Here is a 23,204-nt window from a genome sequence, read left to right on the forward strand (position 1 = left end):
GATCTTCATGATCCTTGAGGTCCCTTCCAGCCCGGGCCATTCTATGATTCTGTGATTACACTCGCTGTCAGAAATAACGGCAGCTGTACAGAAGCTGGATATATTTTGGGACAGTTCTTGTAACCAGCTGATTTTAAGACCTTGCCCAAGTCGTGAGTCTTAATTGCATGTCAGAAGAAAGCTGGGAAAGTGGTTATTGCTCATTCTTTCTCATTTGCTGATTCTTTCTTTAGTGTTCCTTTTCCAAAGGAGATTCTGGTGATGGAAGCAGTTGAAGAAAGAACCAAAGCAGCTCTTGCCAAGAGTGCTTGAAGTCCCTGTGGAGAGAAGCAAAGAACTTGGGCTTCCTCTGGGATGCTCCCCACCATGTCTCAGGAAGGAGACCAACTGCTGTTCCACTTTCTGCTCTGTGTGTGGAAAGGTACGTCTGGGTTTCTTCTGCTTGTTTTTTCTTTCTTTTTCTGGCTTTGAAGGAGAAGGGGTGGAGCAAGGGGAGACCCACTGGTCATTTGTTACCTCAAGAGCAGGATGGATTTTACATTCACTGTGAAAAACCTGGGCTAGTAGCATGGGCATGTTTCAGGCTGGACTCTTCTTTTGCTGCTTGGTTTCCTTTTGGCTACAGGGAGACAGCTGTCTAAAGGTGTGTTTTCAAACCCACTCTCCAAAACCATGTTTCATTGTTGCAGGTGGTTCAGTGTGCTCTTGCAGTGCAGATGCTGTAGTTTGCTGTAGAATCTGAATGGTTTCTGTTCCTAGGGGAGGACTGGGAGGAGGTAGTGAGAAGAGAATTCAATGCCTGAGGTGTATCTTAGTGAGAAATGTTGGCATGAGGTGCTGAAAGTCTTGAGCTGTCAAAGGCCAGTGAGGCTCAGACTCCTTAACCTGCTGGAGCAGGGTGGAAGCAAGGAGTGGGCACTGCCGTCCCACAAGCGGCACTTGGTTCTGGTCTTCCAGGTCTGTGCTGGCCTGGATTTCTTCTGAGAAGTTTGTTGGAGCTGCTTGGAGTAGTGAAGGGTGGGGAAGAAGTGCTGCTCAAGAGCTAAGGCTCGGCTTGATCATTTTGGATGGATTTAACCATGGTATCTGAAGACATAGTTTCCATCAGAATGATCCCAGCATTGTGCAAGTGTCTCAGCTGAAGCCCCTGAGCAGATGTGTGAGAGCACCCGCCTCCTCCAGATGAGCCATAGGAAAGCTGACTGTGCCCAGTAATTACAGCTTCTGCAGATTGAATGTGCTTCCAAGTGTTTTCCTTAGTGATCAATCATGTCCCAGCACTCTGATATTCCATCTCTGTCACAATCTGGAGCATCTCTGCAAACCTTGGGTGCTCATTCCCACCAGAGTTTCTTCCTTTCTCTCTTTAGAATCAGTGTGGTGCAGTTCCCTGTGTTTGTGAGCAGCAGCCAGCAGGCTGCAAGAGATCCAATGGCAGCTTTCAGCACACAGAGGGATGTGATGGGGACAGACTGTCCTTACCGCCATGCATAAGTGAGTTTTTACCGTCCTCTCTCAAGAAGTATGAAAGAATAGAGTTTGAATGATACTTGTGAGCAGGTGCTGTGCTGTTGGGGATGTCAGGTAACCATTCCTATGGGGGTGCGGGAAGGAGCAGTGAAAGTGATGTATTAGTTTGTGTTTTGGCTGTTAAAGAGGAGTTCCATTTCTGGAAGCAAAACTATGGGCTAAGATGGAAAACAGAAGGGAGAAGGCTGATACCTGGATAGTGGGCTGAGCTTTGGTGACTGCAGCCATTTGCAGTAGAAGTTTTGCTGTTTTGCACAGTGGGGTTCAGAATGGGAGCTGATGATGAATGGGAGCTGCTCGAGGGACAGACTTCCACGTACAAGATCCAGTGCCTCAATGACTTTCTTGTAGCGAGGAGCCCAAACTGAACATAAGACTTGAGGCGCAGCCTCCCCAGTGTTGAGTCCAAGGGGATGATTACCTCTCTGCTCCTGCTGGCCACACTATTTCTTAGACAGGCCAGGATGCCGTGGGCCTTCTTGGCCACCTGGACACACTGTTGGCTCATGTTCAGCTGAGCATCGACCAACAGCCCCAGGTCCATTTCCTCTGCACAGTCCTGCAGCCGCTCAGCCCCAGGCCTATAGCGCTGCATGGGGTTATTGTGGCCAAAGTGCAGGACCTGGCATTTGGCCTCACTGAACCTCATCCCATTCACCTCAGCCCAGTGAGGTTGATCCAGCTTATCTAGATCCCTCTGAAGGGGCCTCCCTTCCCTCAGGCAGATTGACACCAGCTCCCAGACAAAAGACAAAAAGAGAAGAAAGCAGAAATGAAGAAGGCTTCTCTGAGAGCTGCCCCTGCACCTGCAGAGGTGAGTCCTTGTTATGGACAGACACAGCTCTTGTTGTCAGGGCCTCCATCTGTCAGACATGAATGAGACTGTAAAATCCTGAGGGAAGTGGCGTCCTGTTTCTGCACTTGCTTTGTTTCTTTGCAGTGTTTGAAGTGTTACACAAAATGAAGGATAAATCTCTAAAGCAGGTGGTCGGGATGCTGGCATGATGATGTTACTTATGTAATTAGTGCTATTATTTTGTAGTATGTTAGCAGTTTGCTAATAAACAAAAAACAAGGGGGGGTTGGAGGGGTCGGTAACAGAGGAAGGGGTCCTGGTAACAGAGGATGCTGAGAAGGCGGAAATACTGTATGTTTTCTTTGCTTCTGTCTTTAGTGAAAAGGCATTCCCTGAGGAATCCCAGAACCTGGAGGTTAATGAGAGAGTCTGGGGAATGGGAGATTTCCCTTTAGTCAGGGAAGAGGTGGTCCGTGAGTGCCTAGGAAACATTAAGGTCCATAAATCCATGGGACCTGATGGGGTGCATCCACGGGTGCTGAGAGAGCTGGTGGAGGTCATTGCTGAGCCGCTCTCTGTAGTCATTCAGAGGCCTTGGAAACTGGGGAGGTGTCTGAAGACTGGAGGATGACCAGTGTCACTCCGGTCTTTAAAAAATGGCAAGAAGGAGGACCCAGGTAACTATAGGCCAGTCAGCCTCACCTCTGTCCCAGGGAATGTGATGGAACAGCTTGTGCTGGATGCCATCTCCAGAGAACTGGGAGTAAAGCAGGTTATCAGGAGTACTCAGCATGGGTTCACCAAGGGGAGGTCGTGCTTGACCAACCTGGTGGCCTTTTATGAAGATGTCACTGGCTGGGTGGATAGGGGGAGAGTGGCAGATGTAGTCTACCTTGATTTCAGAAAGGCTTTTGATATTGTCCCCCATGACATCCTTATAACAAAGCTGAGGAAGCATGGAATAGATGAGTGTACAGTGAATTGGGTCAAGAACTGTCTGACTGGCAGAGTGCAGAGGGTTGTCGTTGGCGGTGCTGAGAGGGGATTTGATCCAGGTTTATAAATACCTGAGGTGTGGGGGCCATAGTGGCACGGCTGGTCTCTTTTCAGTAGTGCGTGGGGACAGGACTAGGGGTAATGGGGTGAAACTTCTGCATAGGAAGTTCCGCACAAATGTGTGCAAGAACCTCTTTACGGTGAGGCTGACGGAGCACTGGAACAGGCTTCCCAGGGAGGTGGTGGAGTCTCCTTCTCTGGAGATATTCAAGACACGCCTGGACACCTAACTGTGCAACGTGGTGTAGGGAACCTGCTTTGGCAGGGGGGTTGGACTCAATGATCTCTAGAGGTCCCTTCCAACCCCTACAATTCTGTGATTCTGTTGGAATGTGGGAATGCAAGAAAGAATATTCTGAGCAGTAGCTGTGGAGCGAGATAAATGGCATGAGAAAGCAAAGCTGAGAAGTAAGGAAGGCTCCAGAAGAGAAAACAAAGTCCAATAGGGCATATTTAGAGACAGGTGAAGAACCCTTGAGCGCACTGAGGAGTACTAGGGTGCTCTGGAATGTCTCTTGGGCTCCCTACAGCACACATACTTGCTCTGGGGCATGTCTGGATGTCTGTAGAGCTAATTGCGGGGCCCTGAGAAACCTCTGGGGCACATTAGGGGGCACTGGCTTCCATGTGAGTGTTCCCAGGTTCCCAGAAGTCAACAGGGAAGCCTTTGGAGACCCCTTGGGAAGACTCAGTGGGGCCCTAGAGTGATGTAGCAGCTTGTGTTGGTTGCATCTGCTTGGCAGGGAAGCGATTTCCGTGCTGGGAGCTGATTGACTGGGAGGTGATTCCCTTGGTTTAATTAATTTAATTACCTGGAATATAATTAAATAACACTGTTCAGCATTCAATCAAGATTATATTTTTCCAAAGTACTGCAGTCGTGCATCTGTAGCAGCTTTGCTAAAATATATCGAGTTTATTCAAAATTCCAGTGATGCTCCTAAAGCACTTGAAGTGCATTTGAGGTGGGGAGTGACAAAACAGCTCTGAGAGAATCATCATCAAATCAGAACATGGGAACGGTAACTAATAGCAGAGATTCTGATAAGAATATTTAAATTTTCAAATTACCTTTTTCTAAAGTTGTATTTCACCAAGTTTCATCAATGTGCACACTGAAAAGCTGACTTGCTATGTTTCTTTTTATAAAAAATCATGTGTTACAATTGAGAAAAGAAGGTATAGCATGTAACATCCTCCAAGTAAAGTGCAAAAAACATTTCTTCACAGTTCCAATTAATGTCTTAGGTTTTGTTCAGACTCACTAAATGATGTATTTCAGGGTACATCACATGGGAATATAAGAAGATTATTCAGAACAGGAGCTGCAGAGCAAGATGAACGGCATGGGAAGGTAAGGCCAGGAACCAAGGACACAGCTTTTGTGTCACTCAGCCACCTGTGGCAGAGGTCAGGATTTCAGCAGGGATTTCTGCAGACGTTCCTTGAACACCCCCAGGGTGGGTGACTCCACCACCTCCCTGGGCAGTCCATTCCAGTGCCTGGCCACCCTTTCTGAGAAGTAATATTTCCTAATGTCCAGCCTGAACCTCTCCTGCCGCAGCTTGGAACCATTCCCTCTAGTTCTATCAGTAATGACACGAGAGAAGAGGCCAAGCACCAGCTCACTGCAGCCTCCCTTCAGGAAGTTATAGAGAGCAATGAGGTCTCCCCTGAGCCACCTCTTCTCCAGGCTGGACATTCCCATCTCCTGCAGCCTCTCCTCATATGGCCCCATTGTGCCCTCACCAGCTTTGTTGCCCTTCTTTGAACACGTTCCAATGCCTCAGTGTCTTTTTTGCAGTGAGGGGCACAAACTGGACACAGAATTAGAGTTGTGGCCTCACCAGTGCTGACTACAGGGGGACAGTCACCTCTCTGCTCCTGCTGGCGTCACTGTTTCTGATGCAAAATGTATGTAAGTGTCACATGTGTGACATCCTTTTTGGTGGAGTTCTGTGACTGGAGTTCAATGGATTTGAGAGCTGACTTGAAGCCTGTGGGCATCACCCAGGAGTTGGGGTGAGAGGATGAGGTGTAGGAACAGGAACCTCTTTGGTCGTTATTAACTCCCAACTTTTTGGTCAGGAATCTCTGTGTGTTTCTTTATCACGTAAAGAACAGAGTCATTGGGCAGCTTGTGAATGAATTGATTCACGCCTGCTGATTGGTGCTGTTCTCTACAGGGAGCTGCAATGGAAATGGACACTTGTGGTCCACTGTCCAGCCCCCTCCCGTGTTGGATTTTCTGGGCTTTGAGACACGTCTTCCAGATGCACTTTGTGTTATTTCTGATGTGTGTCCTGTTGAGCTCCAGCCCCAAATGAGGATTCAAATACTACCACAGCAGTCCATTGGGACTGTAGTATTTCTTGCTAAACAGAATTCGTGTGCACCCTTGTCTTTCGTCTGCACAAAGGATCTTGTAATCATCTCTGTCTGTGTTTCTTTTAGAGCCAGAGATGGAGCAGAGAGGAACACAGACTTGGGTGAATCTTCATTCAGGAGCAGGGACACGTCATGCTCATCTGAGGTGTCTGGCTGACAACAAGAGCAGAGAGGTAAGTTTCATAGGGTCGCGTGCCCATTTTATTTTATTTTTCATTCATGATGCATAGAGGCGTTCCCCAGACAAAGTGAGCATTTCTCAACTGGACTTTCTAGAAATGAGCTAGGCAGTGAAAATGGGTTTGAAGCATTCCTAAGAGCCCCGCAAGAGAATGCTGAGAGTTAATCTGGCACCCTCCTTTGGAAACGTCCGTTGTCTGTCAGCTCTTCAACTGTGCCCTAACACCTCCCATTGCGCTGCCACACCAGGATAGAATTCCAAGCCCACACTGAGTCCTGGAATGTTGTGGTGCCGTGTTGGAATCAGATGTGACCACGTGGTCTTGGCTCCCCGCCTTGTGGGGGGTCATGGTGGACCAGGCTGTTGGCCGTTGGTGATGTCATAAGCGGCTGGAATGAGGGGAGGAGTGGTGCGTTCTGTGTTCCTTTGTGGGTGAGCTAGTGGTCGGAGTGGTTGGTTGTCTTGTTGTTCTTGTGCCTTTAGTGCCGTTAGTGCTGTTAGTTAGTGTTGTTAGTGTTGTTAGTTAGTGGTGTTAGTGTTGTTAGTTAGCGTTGTTAGGGTTGTTAGTTAGTGTTGTTAGTTAGTGCCTTTAGTTAGTACCTTTAGTTAGTGCCTTTAGTTAGTGCCTTTAGTTATTGCCTTTATTGCCTTTTTCTTCACACTGTCGTGTGCAGCAGCTTGTAGGTAAGCTGAGCTGGCGTGGGATGGATGGGTGGGCAGTGAGGTGTTGAGAACTGCTGGCTGTCGGAGCTCACAGCACCGTATTGCTTACTCTTGACCATCAGACGTAATTTTCCCCTGGTACACACGTTCCAAAGGGGGTATCAGTAAAGTTGGCACCTGTCCCGTGCTTCTTCCATTGTCTTTGCTCAGTAGTGGAAGCATTGTAAAGTTGCTGGGTGGACAGGCATCACGTAGCCTGAGACTCAGCATGTCTTGCAGCAAGTGGATGGGACGGTTGTGCTGTGTGTGTTATTCCATGGATGTCTTAGCCCTGCTCACTGACCTGCTCTTTCTCTCTCCTCTCCTCACCCTCCGCCCACTGCCTCGGTGCAGCTTTTGCTCTCATTCCATCTGAGCAAAGCGACAAGGAACTGCTGCAGATAGCTTGAAGTTATCTCACTGCCAGGTACGTGCCATGTTTTGTCCCCGCACATGGTTTTGCCGCAGGGTATGCGAGGGTAGTTCTGACGAATTGTACCCATACTGTGCTGTGTGAATACAGAAAACAGAAATGTGTTTCCGTTCTGTTCCAGCACGTCACAGCTGCTGTGATGGGCGTCGCGTGCATGGCCGGGGAGGAGAGTGGGGCTCCCCAGGACAGAAGATCTCCAGCAGAGCCCTACCAAGTTACGGAGGTGATGCCTCTGCATGCTGGTGAGTGAGGTTCTAAAGCGGGGTGGGCAGGGCTGGGGCAGCGAGTGCCCCCTGCTCCACACCAGGAACCCTTGTCACGGGCAGACTGTGCCAGGGGAGCGAGCCCAGGGCCGGAGAGGGCAGAGCTCCTTCTGCTCCCGCCTGCCTTTGGCCCCTCTATAGCACTGCTCTCTCTCCTTGCTCAGATGCTGAATTGCTGCCTCTGACTGATGTGGAACAGGAGGCAGTGGACTTCATCCAAGCCAACACCATCAGCATGGAAATGGTAAGAGCAGCCATCTCCATCGTGGCTATACCTGCATCTCCAGACGGTCCCTCTGGCTCTGCCTTCAGGCTGCAGGAGGGCTGATGGCCGGGCAGAGCTGCTGCTGTCCTGCAGCTGTCCTGTGCTGCTCCACACCCCGCAACGCCTGGTCCCCCTGGCCATGGCTGTCCCCACTCACACTCCTCGGTCTCTGTGTGCTTGCCAGGATCTGGTGCAGAAGCTGCAGTTCCTCAATTCCATTTGTATACTGTGCAGCATGGCTGGACAGACGAGCCTCACACTGAGCCATGATATCTTCTGCTTGCTGAAAAATCAGTGCAAGAAGATTGAGGTGAGGGGACATGGCACCCAGGTAGCTGCACCCTGTGAGAAGGACAGGACAGGGGGAGAGGGAGGCAGGGAAATGATGCACAGACACCCAAGTGCCCCAGATGGGACTCCAGGTGCTGCTGAGAGCTCAGCAGTGGAGGTGGACAGCAGCACCAGTGTGCCAGTGTTTGTCAAGGGCCACTGGGGCGACTCAGGCCCTAGCGGCCGGTGGCAGGTTTGCTGTTGCTGGGTGCTGGCAGCTGCCAGGTGCCATCCTGATTGTGCTTTGCAGGTTCTGTTGCGTGAGGAGCCCATGGAGCAGCTGAGCACTGGCCTGAGATACTGCTGCATGAACACCATTGCTGCCTTGAGGTACCTGCCCAGCCCCTGCTTTTGCCAGCACATCCCCCAGGCACCATCCTGGTGGCCCTGATGCAGCTCCCCACTAAGTCTTGGCCCTCGCCCCAAAGCTGGTGACATCAGGACTGTCCTCTGACCCAGAGCAGCCCCGTAGGGGAGGAGGCACCTCCTGGCAGGGCTCCCCATCCCTCTCAGGGAGCCTTGCCCAGGGGAGGACCTGTTCCAGCCCTGCCTCAGCACCCAGGCACCGCTCCTAGCATCAGTGTCTCTCTAATTGCAGCACAGTTAATGCAGTTACAGAGGAAGAAATACTCCATCTCTTCAAGGTGTGCTGCAGCATCGTCTTCTATCTTCCTCCAGCCAGGGCCTTGAACATTTCCCTCTACAACCAGGTATGTACTGGGCAATCTACTGTTGACCCCATGCCTCTGGGCTGCCGCTTGCATTACTTGTGTCCAGAGATCTATCAAGATGTTTGTGGGACAAGGTAGCAGCCTTGCTTGCCCTCACCCCTCTCACTCTTGCCTTGGGCTTGGCAAACACCCTGTGTTGTAGCCTGCTCTGAGTGCAGCAGCCTTGCAGGGTGCCCCTGTGCACAGATCTGTGGGTATCCTTCCTTGGCAGCCAGAGGGGTTCACAGCAGTCTACTGGGTATGAAAGGGAACCCTGAAAGACTTCCACAACCCACTGTTCTCTTTACAGACCCTGGAAGCTATGGACGACATGCTGCAGATTGTGCTAGATGTCTGTCCCATTGCCAGTGTCAAGAGTCGGCTGCAGGGAATCTTGGAGGTCTGTCTATTGTGAAGTTCTGCCCCCACAGCTCCCTTCTAGTAGTTTATCCCACTCCATGGAAACGGCACTGGCAGTAGTTGGAGCCAGCAAGGGACCCTGGCGGCAGTAGCCCCATGATGGGCTTGGCTTAAGCTCAGGGGAAGCCTGGATGGATGCTGTGATTCCAGCTAGGAGCTCAGCAGACCTGCAGTGGGCATCAGCAGCTCCCAGGCTAACCAGCAGCTCCTCTCCTCACAGGTGCTGCTGCCTTTCAGCATCTCCAAGACACAGGCTGTGTGTGAGAGGGCTTTGGGGCGCATCTCGAAGCTTAGTGGCTTCATGACCAGCAGTTTCTGGCAGCAGGTAAGGAGACATGAAAATTGTGTACCTGTGAGAAAAGCTGCGGCTCAGGTGTGAACCCTCAGAATGCTTTTGACATGAAGGGAGGGTCTTTATCCTTCCTTTTGCCTGTGCTCATCCTGCTCCAGATGCTATTCTCTCATTCTGTTTAACATGCCTTCCCTCCTTTTTTCCTTCTTACTGCAGCCCCTTGGAAAAAACCTTGCCCCTTCTCAGAGGACAGACATTGCCCTTGTAACCCTGGAGAAGATCATTGGGGACTGTGGTTTTGATGAGAAGAAGTGGGCTGAGACTATGCTGGATGTGCTTCGGAGAAACCCTGGCACCTGGCTGATGGATGTAAGCAGAGTGAGGCAACCCTGCCCGCCACAGCTCTTGGGAACTGAAGCCATTTGAAGGCAGCAATGAGCTGTGGGAAGGGCAGTAATAACACAGCCTGGGAGGCAAATGGCTGCAGTCCAGTGGCAGCAGCAGTCTCCCTGTGTTCTCACAACAGGTGCCAGAGATTCTGGGATTCATCCACGCCAACCTGAAGATCCAGAGCACATCAGTTCAGCAGATCCTGCTCTCAGTGCTGGATATGCTGACCGTCCAGTTTCCCAGGGATGTGCTGAGGAGTGTGTTGACCGACCTCCCACAGAATGACAGGTATCAGCCCAGACAGCCCCACACATTTGTTCCATGTGAAGAGCAGGGCTCAGAAATGGTCTGGCTGCCAGAGCCAAGGAAAGCTGCAGGACATCCCAAGGAGCAGGCCCTCCATCCCACTGTGCTTTCCAGTGCTGGTGGGCAGCTCAGGGCTGCAGCAGCCAATACCAACCATGGCAGCCCAGAGCCCCCCATCAGGCTCCTGCCTGAGCCATGGTGCTGTGGCTAAGGCAGCCCTGCTGACACAGCATTGCTCTCTGTTTATAGCACTACCCTGGACATACTGAAGAGTGTGCTGACCCTGCTGGAAGCATCCAAGCGGATCTGGGATGAGCTCAGCAGTGTTCTACAGGACCAACAGCTGTGTGAGATATTGAGCATCAGCACAGAGGAGTTGGGCCTCCTTCGCTTGACTGTGAGTTACTGGACAATGCACCGTGCTCTCCTACAGAGCACTGGTAGCTCAGGCTGGGCTGTGTCTCCCTAGTGCCCTGCCTTGAGCTGCCAGAGCAGCCAGGAGCTGCAGGGTGCAGGATGTCCTGCTGCCTCTGCCTGCCTCTCACTGCTGTGTTGGTTTCAGGCGATGCCTCCCACTGAAGAGCTGGTGAAGGAGCTGTGTAAGCCAGCACTGCTCCAGAAGCTTCTGAATGTGGAAAGCCTGCCAGTGCTCTGGCTGGTGCTCAGACGTCTCGTGCTGCTGTCTGATAGACCTGAGACGGTGAGCAGGACCTTGTCAAACGAAGGCCTCATGTTGACAGCCTGGCGCTGGGGCAATGGGCAACACTGTGCCTTGGCATCTGTCCTCCTGATGGAAAGGAAATTGTGTGTTTTGTACAGGCAATTGAAATCCGGGCCCTGCTTCCAGGCGTCATGGAGAACCTGCTGTTTGCCAACACAGCCATTACTGTGAAGGTGCTGAATATTTTCAGGAATGCAATGCACCATCTGGGGAAGAGGCATGCCAGTCCGTTTGCTCTGGAGCTGGCTGAGAAGATCCTGCCTCTTTTTAATCACGTAAGTCTGATGTGGGAGGCTGAGCTCTGCGGGTGGGTGCTTGACAGGAGCGTCTTCTCCTTTCTTTCCTTCTCTGGGCTCTCAGGAATGACATGTCCTGTGGGCTCTGTAGCACTGCTGGCCGTGTCCCTGCTAGTGCAGCTTGGTTGTTCTTGGTGATGTCAGGCCCCTGTGCTGGGGCTCAGCCTACACTCATGCTCACCATGGGCAGTGAGAGTGTGCTGCTGAGGTCTGAGGTCCTCCTGTTCTCCCTCAGGCATCATCTGAAGTGCGAGAAGGTTCCATCCGCCTCTTCATGGATGTGATGGATGCTGTGCTGTGGTCTCAGAAGGGAAGCATGAAGAAGATCGTGCGCAGGGCCCTGCACCCTCTGCTCTTTCACATGAGTGACGAGACCCTGAGCGTAGCACAGGTACGAATTTCAGAGCTGAGCAGTGTGCAGGCAGTGGTGTGCTGACAGTTCAGCTGTGATGTGCAATTGAGAGCAAGTTCAGCAAGCATTCAGACACTGGGATGTGTGTCTGTGTGTGTGGTGCCATGTCCCTGCATCTGTTGTTCTGCAGGCATCTGGGGAAGCCCTTGTGTCCTGTGCAAAGTTCCTGAAGTGGAAAGAGCTCAAGCAGCAGACCCAGCAGAAGAACACAGTGGGGATCATGAAGTGTTTGGTGAGGACAATCTCACAGCCCCCACCTTTTTGCTGGGGGAAAGGGGATGCTGGAGGAGGGGTTGCAGCAGCAGCTGTGGCTGCTCTGCAAGCCCCATGCTCTTGTTCTCTTCTTCAGCTGCAGCAGGACAGAAAGGGAGTGGAAGGGTACCTGCAGCAGAGCCTGCCATACCTGGAGGATTCTCAGGCCTCCTTGCGATGCGAGGCTGTCAGATTCATTGGTGAGCCCAACCCCTGCGTCCCTCTTTGGGCCCTGCCCTGGCAGGAAGGCACAGCCCTGAAGCCCCCAGGTACAGCCTGCCCATGCCGGTAGCCACAGTGGGTGCCTTGCTCAGGTCCCCCCTCAGGTGCCGTCCCTGCCTGCAGCATGGAAGGGGAAGCAGCTGGGCTGGCGGGGTTGGGGTCTGAGCTTCTGGCAGCATGTTGGGGAGTGGGTGTCTGACAGAGCTCTTTCCCTAGGGCTGATTGGGAAGCACGCCAGGGAGCAGAGTGAGGAGATGCTGAATGAACTCTGCAGTGGTGAGTGAGGGCAGTGCTGTGTGTGTTGGGGCTGGGGGCAGAGCTGGGCAGCATGCAGCTGTGCTTTGCCCTGCTGCAAGGAAATGCTGCAGGGGCAGAGGAGCATTCATGGCAGTCCTGAGCAGTGTCTTCCACTGACCCGTCAGTCTCCCGTGCTCCTCCTGGCCAGGAAAAGCAAGGAGTGGGGCTGGCAAGGCCCAGAGTGGAAGCTGGTGGCTCTCTGTAGACTGGGGGTCCCATCTCTGCTCTGTTTCCTTCTGTTGCAGCCCTTCAGCCTTTGGAAGATGACCCCCATCTGACAGTCTGTTCTATGGCATCTGAGACCATCCAGAAGCTGAGACACCAAAGGCAGAAGGCGGCACCAGCACGGAGAAGGCTCCCAGCACTTTTCCGCTGGTCCTGCATAGCCTTCTGAGGGATAATTCTTGTTCATTAACGTTGCTAGGACACCTGTACAGCAACGTTGCTGGGACATGTGTTCCTGTCACGCAAGACAGACCCCCTGAACAACAGCGGGAGCCTTGGAGCACAGACATCTTGGAAGAAAGAACAGGAACCAAGCTGGTTAGAACTGGGTCTGTAGTTAGCGATTAATTAAATTGAAAAGCACAATTGAAAGCCTTTGGAAGGAAGATCTGGAGAATATGACCACTAGAGAGCAGCACGTATGCACACAGATGCAGAACTGATCATAATTACACTGACTAAATTGTAACTCCTCATATGAGTTCTTGGAACTTAAACAAGCAAGCAGAAAAGTTGTGGTTTATTCTAGCTTTTGCAAAGCCGGAATGCTGGGCAGCAAAGCTCCTGCTTGCTTATAGTGCTGTGTGCCTGGACATAAGTGTCATGTGGAAAAAGACAAAGAAACACATTTTCTTTGCCTATGTCTTGGAGAGCCAGGAATCCAGAATTCAAGATCTTTGCTTTTGAGTTTGCAATTCAAAACCGGATTAGAAAGGATTCTGCAAACTTTCTTTGATGACATTAGACTCTTCATTAACAACAATACTGTTTCTAATACTACTAATAGCAGCAACACAACAACAAAATAATGGAAGATGAAGGAAGACATGGGGACAAGAGTCACTGGAGGAAATTTCTCCTTTGAACTGAATTGGTGTTAGTGTCCCCGTGCACAAGAACCAAGGAGAGAGCAAGCATGTTTTGTACTCTTCAGAATGCAGTGTGGTTCATCTTATTGTCATCCAAATGAGACCGGGATTTCACTGCATTGTTGGAAATGGGAAAACAGTGCCAAAGTTGCATGTTTTGAAGCGGAAAAATAGTAATTTTAAAAACCCACAGCAATAGAGTAGAGAAGATCACCAGCAAAGCCTGTATCACTTGACCTCAGAGTAAAAGCAACAGTCAACCAAAGAAGCGGATGCTGATCCATTTCATGCACTTTTGTAAGGATGTGAAAGCGAGAAGACTTACCTGAAGGTGGTGTAACGTTAGTGGTAAACATCACCAAGCTCCCTCCAAAAGTGGACTTGACCTTTTGTCTCTGCGACCATCTACGTACAGAGGGAGCTACTGGAGAGCTGTGCTCGGATCCTTCAGTTTTCATGTCTCTTACCATCTCTCTTCCAGGAGATCTTGCGAAGAAAGGCTTTTCCTGTGAGGATGAAACACAGATAGGAAATGTTACATCTAGTTTTGCTGTGGGAGTTTACCTCTGTGTGTGACACATTCATTCTTCTGACAGCTGCTAACACTCAGTTTATTAATAAAAATCATACCTTTATTACTTTGTGCCTTGCAGATTAATCTGAATGTAAGAAAATCGGGTTGACTTTGTTTGCTTCACTCAACACTGGCCACATCAAGATAACAAAGGACATTGTTTTCAAGAATAATTGCAGCTATCTTCCAGTTGGCTTGTGCTTCTGTGTTTCTGAGAAACACCATCTAGCAATTTCTTTTTCTTCTTTTTTTGCACGAGTCCTGGATGCTGGTGTGTGTTGTGCTCTGTTGTTTGCTGACCAGCAGGTGAGAGGACTGTGCTTTGTGTTGGGTGTTGAGTTTTGTCTATCTCAGGGGCCATCCAATTGGATCCATCCTCTTTTTGCAGTGTTTAGGGACAGTTAATTTGCTGTTGCCTGGAGCTATGTGTGAAGTGCAGGACTAGAAGCTGTGATCGCTGAATCTCCTTGGATGAGCCCCAGCTCAGGTTCTCTCACACCAACCAAGAACATTTTTGCCAGCCCTGTTGTATTGCTGCAGCTCAGTGACCCCGACAATCTTCCCATGGAGTGCCGAAGACGGAGGTGGGAGCCTCCTTGCTGAGATCTGCTAGCAAAGCCCTGAGCGGCTCTAAGGTCGGAGCCTGTTGGGTCGGTAACACTGTGTCATGGTTTTGTGCTGTTGCTGTCCATATTCCACATCATAACATCACATGCAATATGAATCATTAATTGAGGGTATAAATAGTGGAATCATGTACAAAGGAAAAAGGGTTAAAGAGAAAGTAACTTTTTGTTTATAACTGAACAATACGGATTGCTAAGGGAACGTTATATGGTATTAAAGGTGTTTGAATGGGACAAACTGTTCTGATGGTATAAGAAAGTGTAACTGAGGGTATGTGGAAGTGTAATAGAGGGTATGTGGAATTGTGATCGAGGGTATGTGGAAGTGTGGAAGGAGGAAGGCTGAGGGACCTGGTCTAAGTCCTGCTATCCTGGAAAGGCAGCCTGGGGATCTGGCAGTGTGTGTGCCAAGTGGCTCTGTGTGCCTATGGGTGTGTACTGAAGGGCACCCAGAACTGCCACTTCCCCTTGGGACATAGGCTTGGAGCATCAGTTGCTATGTTACTCTCTGAGAAGAGGATTCAGGCCCCAAGTCTTGCGTCCAGCTTGGTGATTTGGATTGACTCTGGGGCAGCAGTGGATGATCTGCAGCCCTGCAGCTGAGTGCATGAGGCTGATTGTGATCTCTGCTCTGCCATGTACCTACAGCAAATCCCAAGAGCACACAAAGATTGGGTCTGTACCCTGGCCTTCATCCCTGGCTGCCCCATGTTGTTGAGTGCGTACCAAGGAGGCGTGATCAAAGTCTGGAACATGGATAACTTCGGCCCAGTTGGGGAGATCAAAGGGCAGCCCCATCAACGCCATCTGCACCAACTCCAAGCACATCTTCACTGCCTCCAGGTGAGCCTCAGGCTTGGTGCTCCCCAGATCCTGCAGGAGGTGAGAGTGCCCTGTGTTGACTTGTCATCCCTGGGCCTGGGTGGGTTTGCACTGAGTGGGGCCAGGAGCCTGGATGGCGAAGAGGGCAGAGGGGATCTTGCAGCTTTCTGGTCCCTCAGTGCCTTCCTCTCACCTTGCTGTCTTAGTCTGTCCCCTGCCCGCTCTCTGGGATATCCCCATGCAGGGTCCCCTCTTCCCTGGCGCTGGGCATCCCCTGCTGTTCTTGGGGAGCATTTTGGCAGCAAGACTCTGAAATCCACTCTCTTTTGTTTGTGCAGCAGCCGGAGCTGCGCATCTGACCTGGCTCACCCTGAGCTTCCCTGCAGAGATCTCTGAATCCCAACTGCAACGTCTGCTGACCCTCTGCTCTTCCCTGGGTACCCACTTTGCTCTGCAGTGGGGTGGGGAAGGGCTGCAGATGGGTGAGGATGGAGATGGTTGTGCCAGGAGCGGAGTGTGGACGGGTTGGACCCTGATCCTGCACGACTCCGCCACGGCTGCACACCTGAAGGACAATCCTACAGAGAACGATGGTGCATGGCTGGAGCCCTTCAGAAGGCTGAAGGCTCAGCCCAGGAGTGTCAATGAGGACGCAGCCTCTCCAGCTGCCCTGCTCATGTTTCTCTGCTCAGGGGGCCGACGAGGCCCTGGTCTCACACTGGAGCTTTCTTCTACCTCTCCTGTGGTCCCTTGGAGCATCCCCTGCTCTATCCTGCCCTGCCCCGCGCTGGGCTCGTGGGGGAATGTGGGAATACAAGAAAAGCTGTTCAGAGCAGCAGCTGTGGAGCCAGATCAACAGCCTGAGAACCAAGGACACCTCTGGAAGGAGAAGAAGGGACTCACGGCTCTGATTGGATATGTTAGGAAAAAAAAAACTTGTGAAGGTTTATAATGGATGTGAGAACTTGTAATAAAGGATTTGGATCATTCACATCTGAGTCCGTGCTTCAAATGCTGCAGGGGAATGGCTGCGTTGAGCCCTGGGAGTGGTATTCTCTCCTTATGCGCTCTCACTTCCCTTTGGTCACTGAAGAAACGACTTTTGAACTCGGACTTAAGGATTTCTCTGCATGATCCCATTGGTGCTGAACTCGGATCTCAGAGGAGCTCCAGGATGTGCCCCATAAAGCACAGACCAATTTCTTTCTGCTTTCTGCAGCCCCGTTTGTTTCGTGTCACCAGTCCTTGTTCAAACCACTGCAGGGTGGGAATTTCTGCACACCTTGAAACAGGAGCATCTCTATTGACTTGATGGAGTCTGTCTTTTATCATTCTGGGGATGGGGGGGGGAAGAAGAAAATGCAGTTTCCATGGCCTGGTGGAGGGCACGATGGCATGCGCAGGGTCACCCTGCCATGGACAGGATGGTGGCTGCTCCTGGGTCACAGCTGAGCCCCGTGCTGTGGGGCTGGGCAGGATGGATCACAGGACCCATGGTTGCCCTGTGACGCACAGCACTTTTACAAAGTAAAAGAATCAATTTCCTTAAATATTGAGCATCCATACGTAAATTGCAGCCTAGTGGAATCTTTTCCTATCCAAACAGAATTCTTTATCTATTTCTGTTACATAAGAAAAGCAAATAATTTTTTATCGGTCGACTTTGAAATTCAGGCAAGTGTTCACTTGAAGTGTTATGAAGTGTCAGCTTTTCTAGAGCATTTACTTTTCATGCTCTTAATTTCTCATTATCTCGCCTTATTCTCTTGCCACGTCAGTGTTTTCATTCGATGGCTTCCATGTGACAAGAGCTCTTGCTGTGTGAGCGATACAAATGTAGCTTTAAAAGTGGTACAACTTGCTATTAAGGCAGCTCCCCTCGGGAATTCCTTAAAGCTGCAGTGAGACAAGGGACACAAGAGAAACTTTGCTATGCACAGCAGGCTGAGCCCTCCTGCAGTCCCAGCTATGGAGTGCTCTGCACAATCTGTCTCTTTTTGCTCCTGATGTGCAGAGGTTTGATCTGCTTTTGCACCAGCAAGAGAGAAGTGGCACCTCACACTTATATTTCTGAATATTCTTGCTGCATTCAGTGGGATGTAAGCAATAAATAAAGAAATAAAATAAAAATATTATTGCTTTGGTTCTCAAAAAAAAAAAAAAAAGAACTGCCCAGCTTAATTTTGCTCCAGATCCTTCACTGCTTTGTTGCCTTTCACTGGACAAGATTTAGGGCCTCAATATCTTTCTTATAGTGAGGGGTCCAAAACAGAACACTGATAAACAGACCGGTACTGTGATCAATAGAACTTGAGGAAGAAATTCATCTTTCATGAGGAGCTCCTCTTTGAACAGCACCAGGAACTAAGACAGGTGTTTGATTATTTCCTGCTATGAGGCAAAGATGGATCAGCAGATACAGCTGGAATCTATCTCTCTCCTCCCCACTTTATTCCCCACCTTCAATTCTTTTTGGAAAGGAAATGCTGCAAATCTGGACTTATTTGGGAAATCACCGTGCACACAATGAAGTGAGAAAGCACCGTGCACATGAACAAGGCAAGATCCTGGATCAAGCTTTCAGTGGAAGGGAAATGCCTGAAAGGATTGAGCAAAGTCCTGGCGAAAAATACCTGGGGTTCCTGTTGGTGGGAAGCTGAACATGAGCCAGCAGTGTGCTCTCACAGCACAGAAAGTTAACCATATCCTGGGCTGCATCAAAAGAAGCACGGCCAGCAGGGCAAAGGAGGCGATCCTGCCCTTCTACTCTGTGCTGATGAGGCCTCATCTGGAGTACTGCATCCAGATGCAGAGTCCTCAGTACAGGAGAGACATGGACCTGTTGGAGCATGTACAGGTCACTGATACATGCCATAGAACTGATTCAAGGGCTGGAACACCTCTCCTATGAGGACAGGCTGAAAGAGCTGGGGCTGTTCAGCCTGGAGTACAAAAGGCTCCACGGTGACCTGAGAGCAGCCATGAAATCCTTAACAGGGGAAAGTAGAAAGAAATACAAATAAAAGAGATTTCCATTAGGATATTTAGCAACACAGTCAGTAAGGGAAGTCAGTAAGGCACAGATGATTTGCTACATACTACCAGAAGAAGAAATAAATATTACAATTCAATGGTAAATTCAGTTGTATTCACTTTTACTTCTTCATAGACTAAGATCTGAATACATAGAAAACCAAGAGAAAATTTATTACAGAGATTATAGCTCTTTCATTAAAAATGTCTGAAACTTAATAAAGAAAGTCAGCCAGGGATGGATTTATTGACCATATCAAATATGACCCCTGACTTCAATTCTTTGTGTTGCTTTTTACAAGGAAATGTTCTCTTGGCAGTGGGGTCAGCATATTTGGTGTTGAAAGATGCTGTAGAGCAAGGACTGACTCCACTCAGACATCAGGATGCCCAGGACAAGTAGGGTTCCCAAAAGGGGAAACTACAAGCTGCCATCAACATCTCAAAGTAAAATCTCTTGGAGAAGGCAGGTTTGTGCAGAGCCAGAAAGATCATGAGGCTGCAAACACTTTCAAGGCATATTATGGTAAAAGCGAAGTTCTCCAGCACATGTAGATACCAGGAGGAGAGAGAAGGGGGTCCATGCACTGTCACTGTCTTTCCTCTGATATTCTATATAGTTCCATAGCAAATTAAATTCTTTGGCAGGTGAATTGCTGTAATAACAGAAGTAAAATAATAAAAAAAGCCATCGCCTGGGCACAATGAGGCACACTGAGAAACAGTGAAGGGACAAGAAGGAGAGACCTCAGCTTCCTCTGTTGTGGGTCTTCAAAGTGCACCTGCAGCAGTCAGCTATTTTCCCTTATTATTTGGCTCTTTTCAAGATTTTCTTTGTGATACTGTTTTTATTTTTTTATTATTTTTATTTTTCTGTTTCCTAAGAGTCTCTACATGTTGTAGGTACTTCCCTCATCCAAAATTTCCTTTCTTCTTACGATAAAAGAATACAGATTATTCCCTCAATAATGGGAAAGGACAAATAGAAGCTGCTTCACCCCATCTGAGGTCAGGCTGTTTCCACACATAGGAAAATTGCAGGTAAGTGGAGGGGATTTTATCTAAGTGTAGGAACCAGGGGTGAAAATGTTGATTTTCTCCTCTATGAGAAGGGCAGAGCCAGCCATGCACACCCACAGAGCACAGAGCTTTTCATTGCTTCTTCATTTTTAAGTAAAATCATAGGGAAACTGTCAGACAATCAATGTGCAGAAGTGGTACAATCTCTTGAAAAGCCACTTACAGATCTGCAAAACTTGCAAAAAACAATTTTCTGTTTATCCAATTGTTTTCCCATCTCCAGATAAGACCCCGTGCTCTGATCCATTTTTTGTGCGTGCATCAACAGATTTACAAAAAGAAACAAGTCAGCAACTGGCAATTTATTCAAGGTGTTGAAAGTATCAGACAGTTGGTAGATTAGAAAGCAAACTGATTCCTCCAGAATTTCTTGGGGGACTCTCAGGAAATGGGATCCAGTAGGAGCTGGTCTGAAGTGGGGACTACTCCATTTCTAAGGAACTGTACATGAATGAGGAACTAGTTCAATGCTTTCTCAATCAAAGAAAAACCTGACTTCAGTACACGTCTGACCAAATGCCCAAGCTGTACAAACCTAAGTCAAGGTGTGAATGCAACTCTCTGAAAGGAAATTTTGTCATTTATTTCATTTATTTCATTAGTAAACATGGAAGTTTGGTAGCCCTTCCAGGCAGGGGGGCTGGAGCTTCATGATCCTTGGGGTCCCTTCCAACCCGGGTCATTCTGTGATTCTGTGATTCATTTCTCTGCATTGACAAGACTATCTTCCTTGTGTAAGCAGAAAGAAGAGCTGCTGGAGAGGAGCTCTGCTGAGAGGGACCTGGGCGTCCTGGTGGACGACAGATTGACCATGAGCCAGCAGTGTGCCCTTGTAGCCAAAAAAGCCAGGGGTGGGTAAAAGATCTAACACACATCTCTATGATGGGGGTGGCCCAATCACAAGCAGTGCTGCGCTCAGTTGTTCTGCTTGCCTGCTCCTCGAGGAGTTAGGAGAAATCTATGCCTGTTGCGTGTTCGAGTGCATGCGCAATGCCATGTGGAGGGCTTATCACAATAAAGATTGGCGGATTTGCTGCGTAGACCGGTCAGAACTCAGATCTGCGTTGTGCTTCCTGCGGCACCAAACGCCCAACAGTGGCAGTTCCGAGTATTGGCCAGCAGGTGGCAGCAGAGACCACGGAAAGGACGTCTGCGGGACAGACCCTGGGGATCCGTTCTCTTTTGATTATAGGGGAAATATATTGAAAGCTTCAGATTTCATTAATCTTTGTGGGAATCATATAATGTGCAACTCAAATCTACCTCTTCGTGCAGTGACTGCCTGTAAATTTGCTAGAGCCTGATATAATATGGCCTTGTGCTTTCCGCTAACTCACCTTCATTTCATTTTCATTAAATTTGCTTGGTAGTCAGATTTTGGTGTGTGGATATTTTAAAACAATCTAACTGACACTGGCAAAAAATTAAAAATAAAATTAAAAAAAAGTGCACAACAGCATCGTATCAATTTTTATAGGTAAGATAAAGAAGAGCAGTTTCCCTTAGTTTTCTGTGCCTCTTTACTTTCTTACCCTCTCCCCTTGTGTGAGAAACTCTCAAAGTCAAAGATTTCTAGTTAGGCAAAGATGGCAGCGATAGCAGCAGTGCTTATTCATTATTGTAATACTGCGCGCACATCCCCTATTGGCAAGGGAGAAATTGCACACCAGTCAGTGAAATCAATTCTGTTCTATGCCCTAAACCCAATGCAGGTGATGCTCTCATGGCTCTCATTGGTTGAGCACCTCAGGCTCACAGACTCCTCGAGACTGTTGCTAGGATTCATTTCCATAGAAGGTCAATTACCAACCTCTTGTTTTTAGGTCTGCCTTGTACTTTTCTGCGGACAGAGAAGGGCAATGTTTCCAAAAGTCAGTACATTCATTCTGTCCTGTGCTGGGCTCTACCCACCCTGCGTATTTATCTTGTGCTTGTCTCAATTCTACCCATGTCAGAATGCCCCCAGTCTGAACTTAACTCTGTTCAGCAACTTTCTTGGTGCAAAAACTACTTATACAGCTGTTTTACAAGAGGGTTATACATTCAGTTAGGGCCTACACTATGTACTGAAAATACTGGAAACTTCCACTGCAAAAACACAATCTACCTCTCCCATCTGTGCAGCCTTGCAGACCCAGAGCATGCCAGGTTATTTCTGCTTTCATAGCATTTGCATGCTGTAGGGTGAGCAAAAGGTTCTGCTGCTTGATTCTTCTGCAAGAGCTGCCTACCGGCAAATGGTTGCAGGGATGGAGGATGTGACAGAAAGCATTTGTCTCCACACGAGCAGAGTTACATTCAGTGCAGAGTGTGAGAGTCAGGTTGGTGTGGAAAAGCACTGACACGCTGGGGATGATGCAGTGCTCACATGTCTAACACTCACAGACATTACTGTCAGAAGGATGGTGCTGTGTTGTGCTTCTACCTTTGGCAGCCCCTGGAGAAATGCTGTGGCACACAGAACACCTTTGTATTGCACTGACTGCTGCCATGCAGCATGGATTTAACACACCAAATCCAGAGGAGCATGACTGCATCTAACTGCCCTGAGAAAAACTACTGTAGCTGAAGAGATGAGGAGGCAGCTGCTCATCTGCAGAACAAGCTGTACTGCCAGACATTGGGCCAGGTGAGCACCTCCTGCTGCAGCGTGATGATGACAGGGCTGGAGATGATCTGCAAAGCCAGCTTAAAAGTGGGAGACATGAGTCAACATGGCAGGAGGACAGAGGTGTTAGGGAGCAGCCAAAGCATCAAAGAGTATCAAAAGGCTTTGAAAGGTATCACAAAGCGACAGCCAGGAAGACTGGGATTATCATGAGCAGCAACCTGGATGCTAGAGATTATTTGCTGCCATACAAAATGGTAGAGATCTTGCTGCAGACATCCCAAATCCAGGCAAAATGGGAACCCAGAGCTCTGCCTGCACGAACCCCACAGCCAGAGTGTTGCAAGCTGAGCTGCCTTGCTGTTTGTTGCATTCATCCCAATCCCTGTGAATGAAGGCTCAGAATGCAGTCAAGGCGATGATTGAGCATGAGAGTGACTTTATTCAATAAAAGACAGGAGGGCTTGAGAGGTCAAGGGTGAAGATGGGACTCCTCTTGTCAAGATGAGAGTGGCTCAGAGCTTGTGCTGCTGCCTGGTGCCTGGGACTGGCAGCCTGACTCTAAGTCCCCATCTAAGATGCTCAGCTTCACCTCACTGATGCTGCCCTGCTCCTGCATGGTGGTGCTGCTGCTGGGGCACTCGGGCTGTGCTTGGGATGGGCAGCACTGCAAAGGCGCTGGGTCACAATCCAGGCAGGTGACTGCTGTGTCTGGCAGGCTCAGGTCAGCATCTTCAGCAGAGCCAGGAGATATGAGAGCATGAACGTGGATGAGCCCCTTGTGTCCATCACTGTTACCATGTAGAAGGCTGTCATCCGAATTGCAGTGATTCGTGCTTAATAAGAACTTTCCATTGATGGAAACACACTGCACATCACTACTTGGTTTGGATCTTTGGGGTTGACAAGGGCTCGAATCACCTAGGAAGGCATAGAAACACAAGGGTTAGTGTCAAACATTTGCAAGTTGAATCATGAAAGGTTGTTGATATTTGGTAATTGAGTGGTGTCAGGAAGAAGCAAATAGGCTTCAAGCAACATAGCCACTGTCTTGAAAGATATCCTCATGCAGGTCCAGCTCGTGTGTTGTTTCACTGTAATCTGC

The 23,204-nt window shown here is 49.3% G+C and overlaps 1 protein-coding gene and 1 long non-coding RNA gene across 2 annotated transcripts; both read left to right on the forward strand.

The window, feature by feature from the left end:
* The first annotated feature begins 7,358 nt into the window (after positions 1–7,358).
* On the forward strand, positions 7,359–13,991 carry LOC146757618 (uncharacterized). Its single transcript, XM_085520720.1, has 16 exons — positions 7,359–7,593; positions 7,799–7,924; positions 8,195–8,274; positions 8,543–8,654; positions 8,965–9,054; positions 9,295–9,399; positions 9,583–9,735; positions 9,893–10,044; positions 10,312–10,459; positions 10,625–10,762; positions 10,882–11,058; positions 11,315–11,470; positions 11,622–11,723; positions 11,841–11,943; positions 12,182–12,241; positions 12,508–13,991. Exons 1-16 carry the CDS (start codon positions 7,585–7,587, stop codon positions 12,654–12,656), a joined length of 1,860 nt encoding a protein of 619 aa, XP_085376846.1. The 5' UTR covers positions 7,359–7,584; the 3' UTR covers positions 12,657–13,991.
* Positions 13,992–14,253: 262 nt separating this feature from the next.
* On the forward strand, positions 14,254–17,922 carry LOC146757619 (uncharacterized). The gene is made up of 3 exons (XR_014936093.1): positions 14,254–14,565; positions 15,205–15,399; positions 15,717–17,922. It is a non-coding gene; the product is annotated as an uncharacterized LOC146757619 (long non-coding RNA).
* Positions 17,923–23,204: the final 5,282 nt, after the last annotated feature.

The sequence above is a fragment of the Coturnix japonica genome, chromosome 20, assembly GCF_054131305.1.
Source record: "Coturnix japonica strain WE chromosome 20, WE-NBRP24, whole genome shotgun sequence".
Lineage (NCBI taxonomy): Eukaryota > Metazoa > Chordata > Aves > Galliformes > Phasianidae > Coturnix > Coturnix japonica.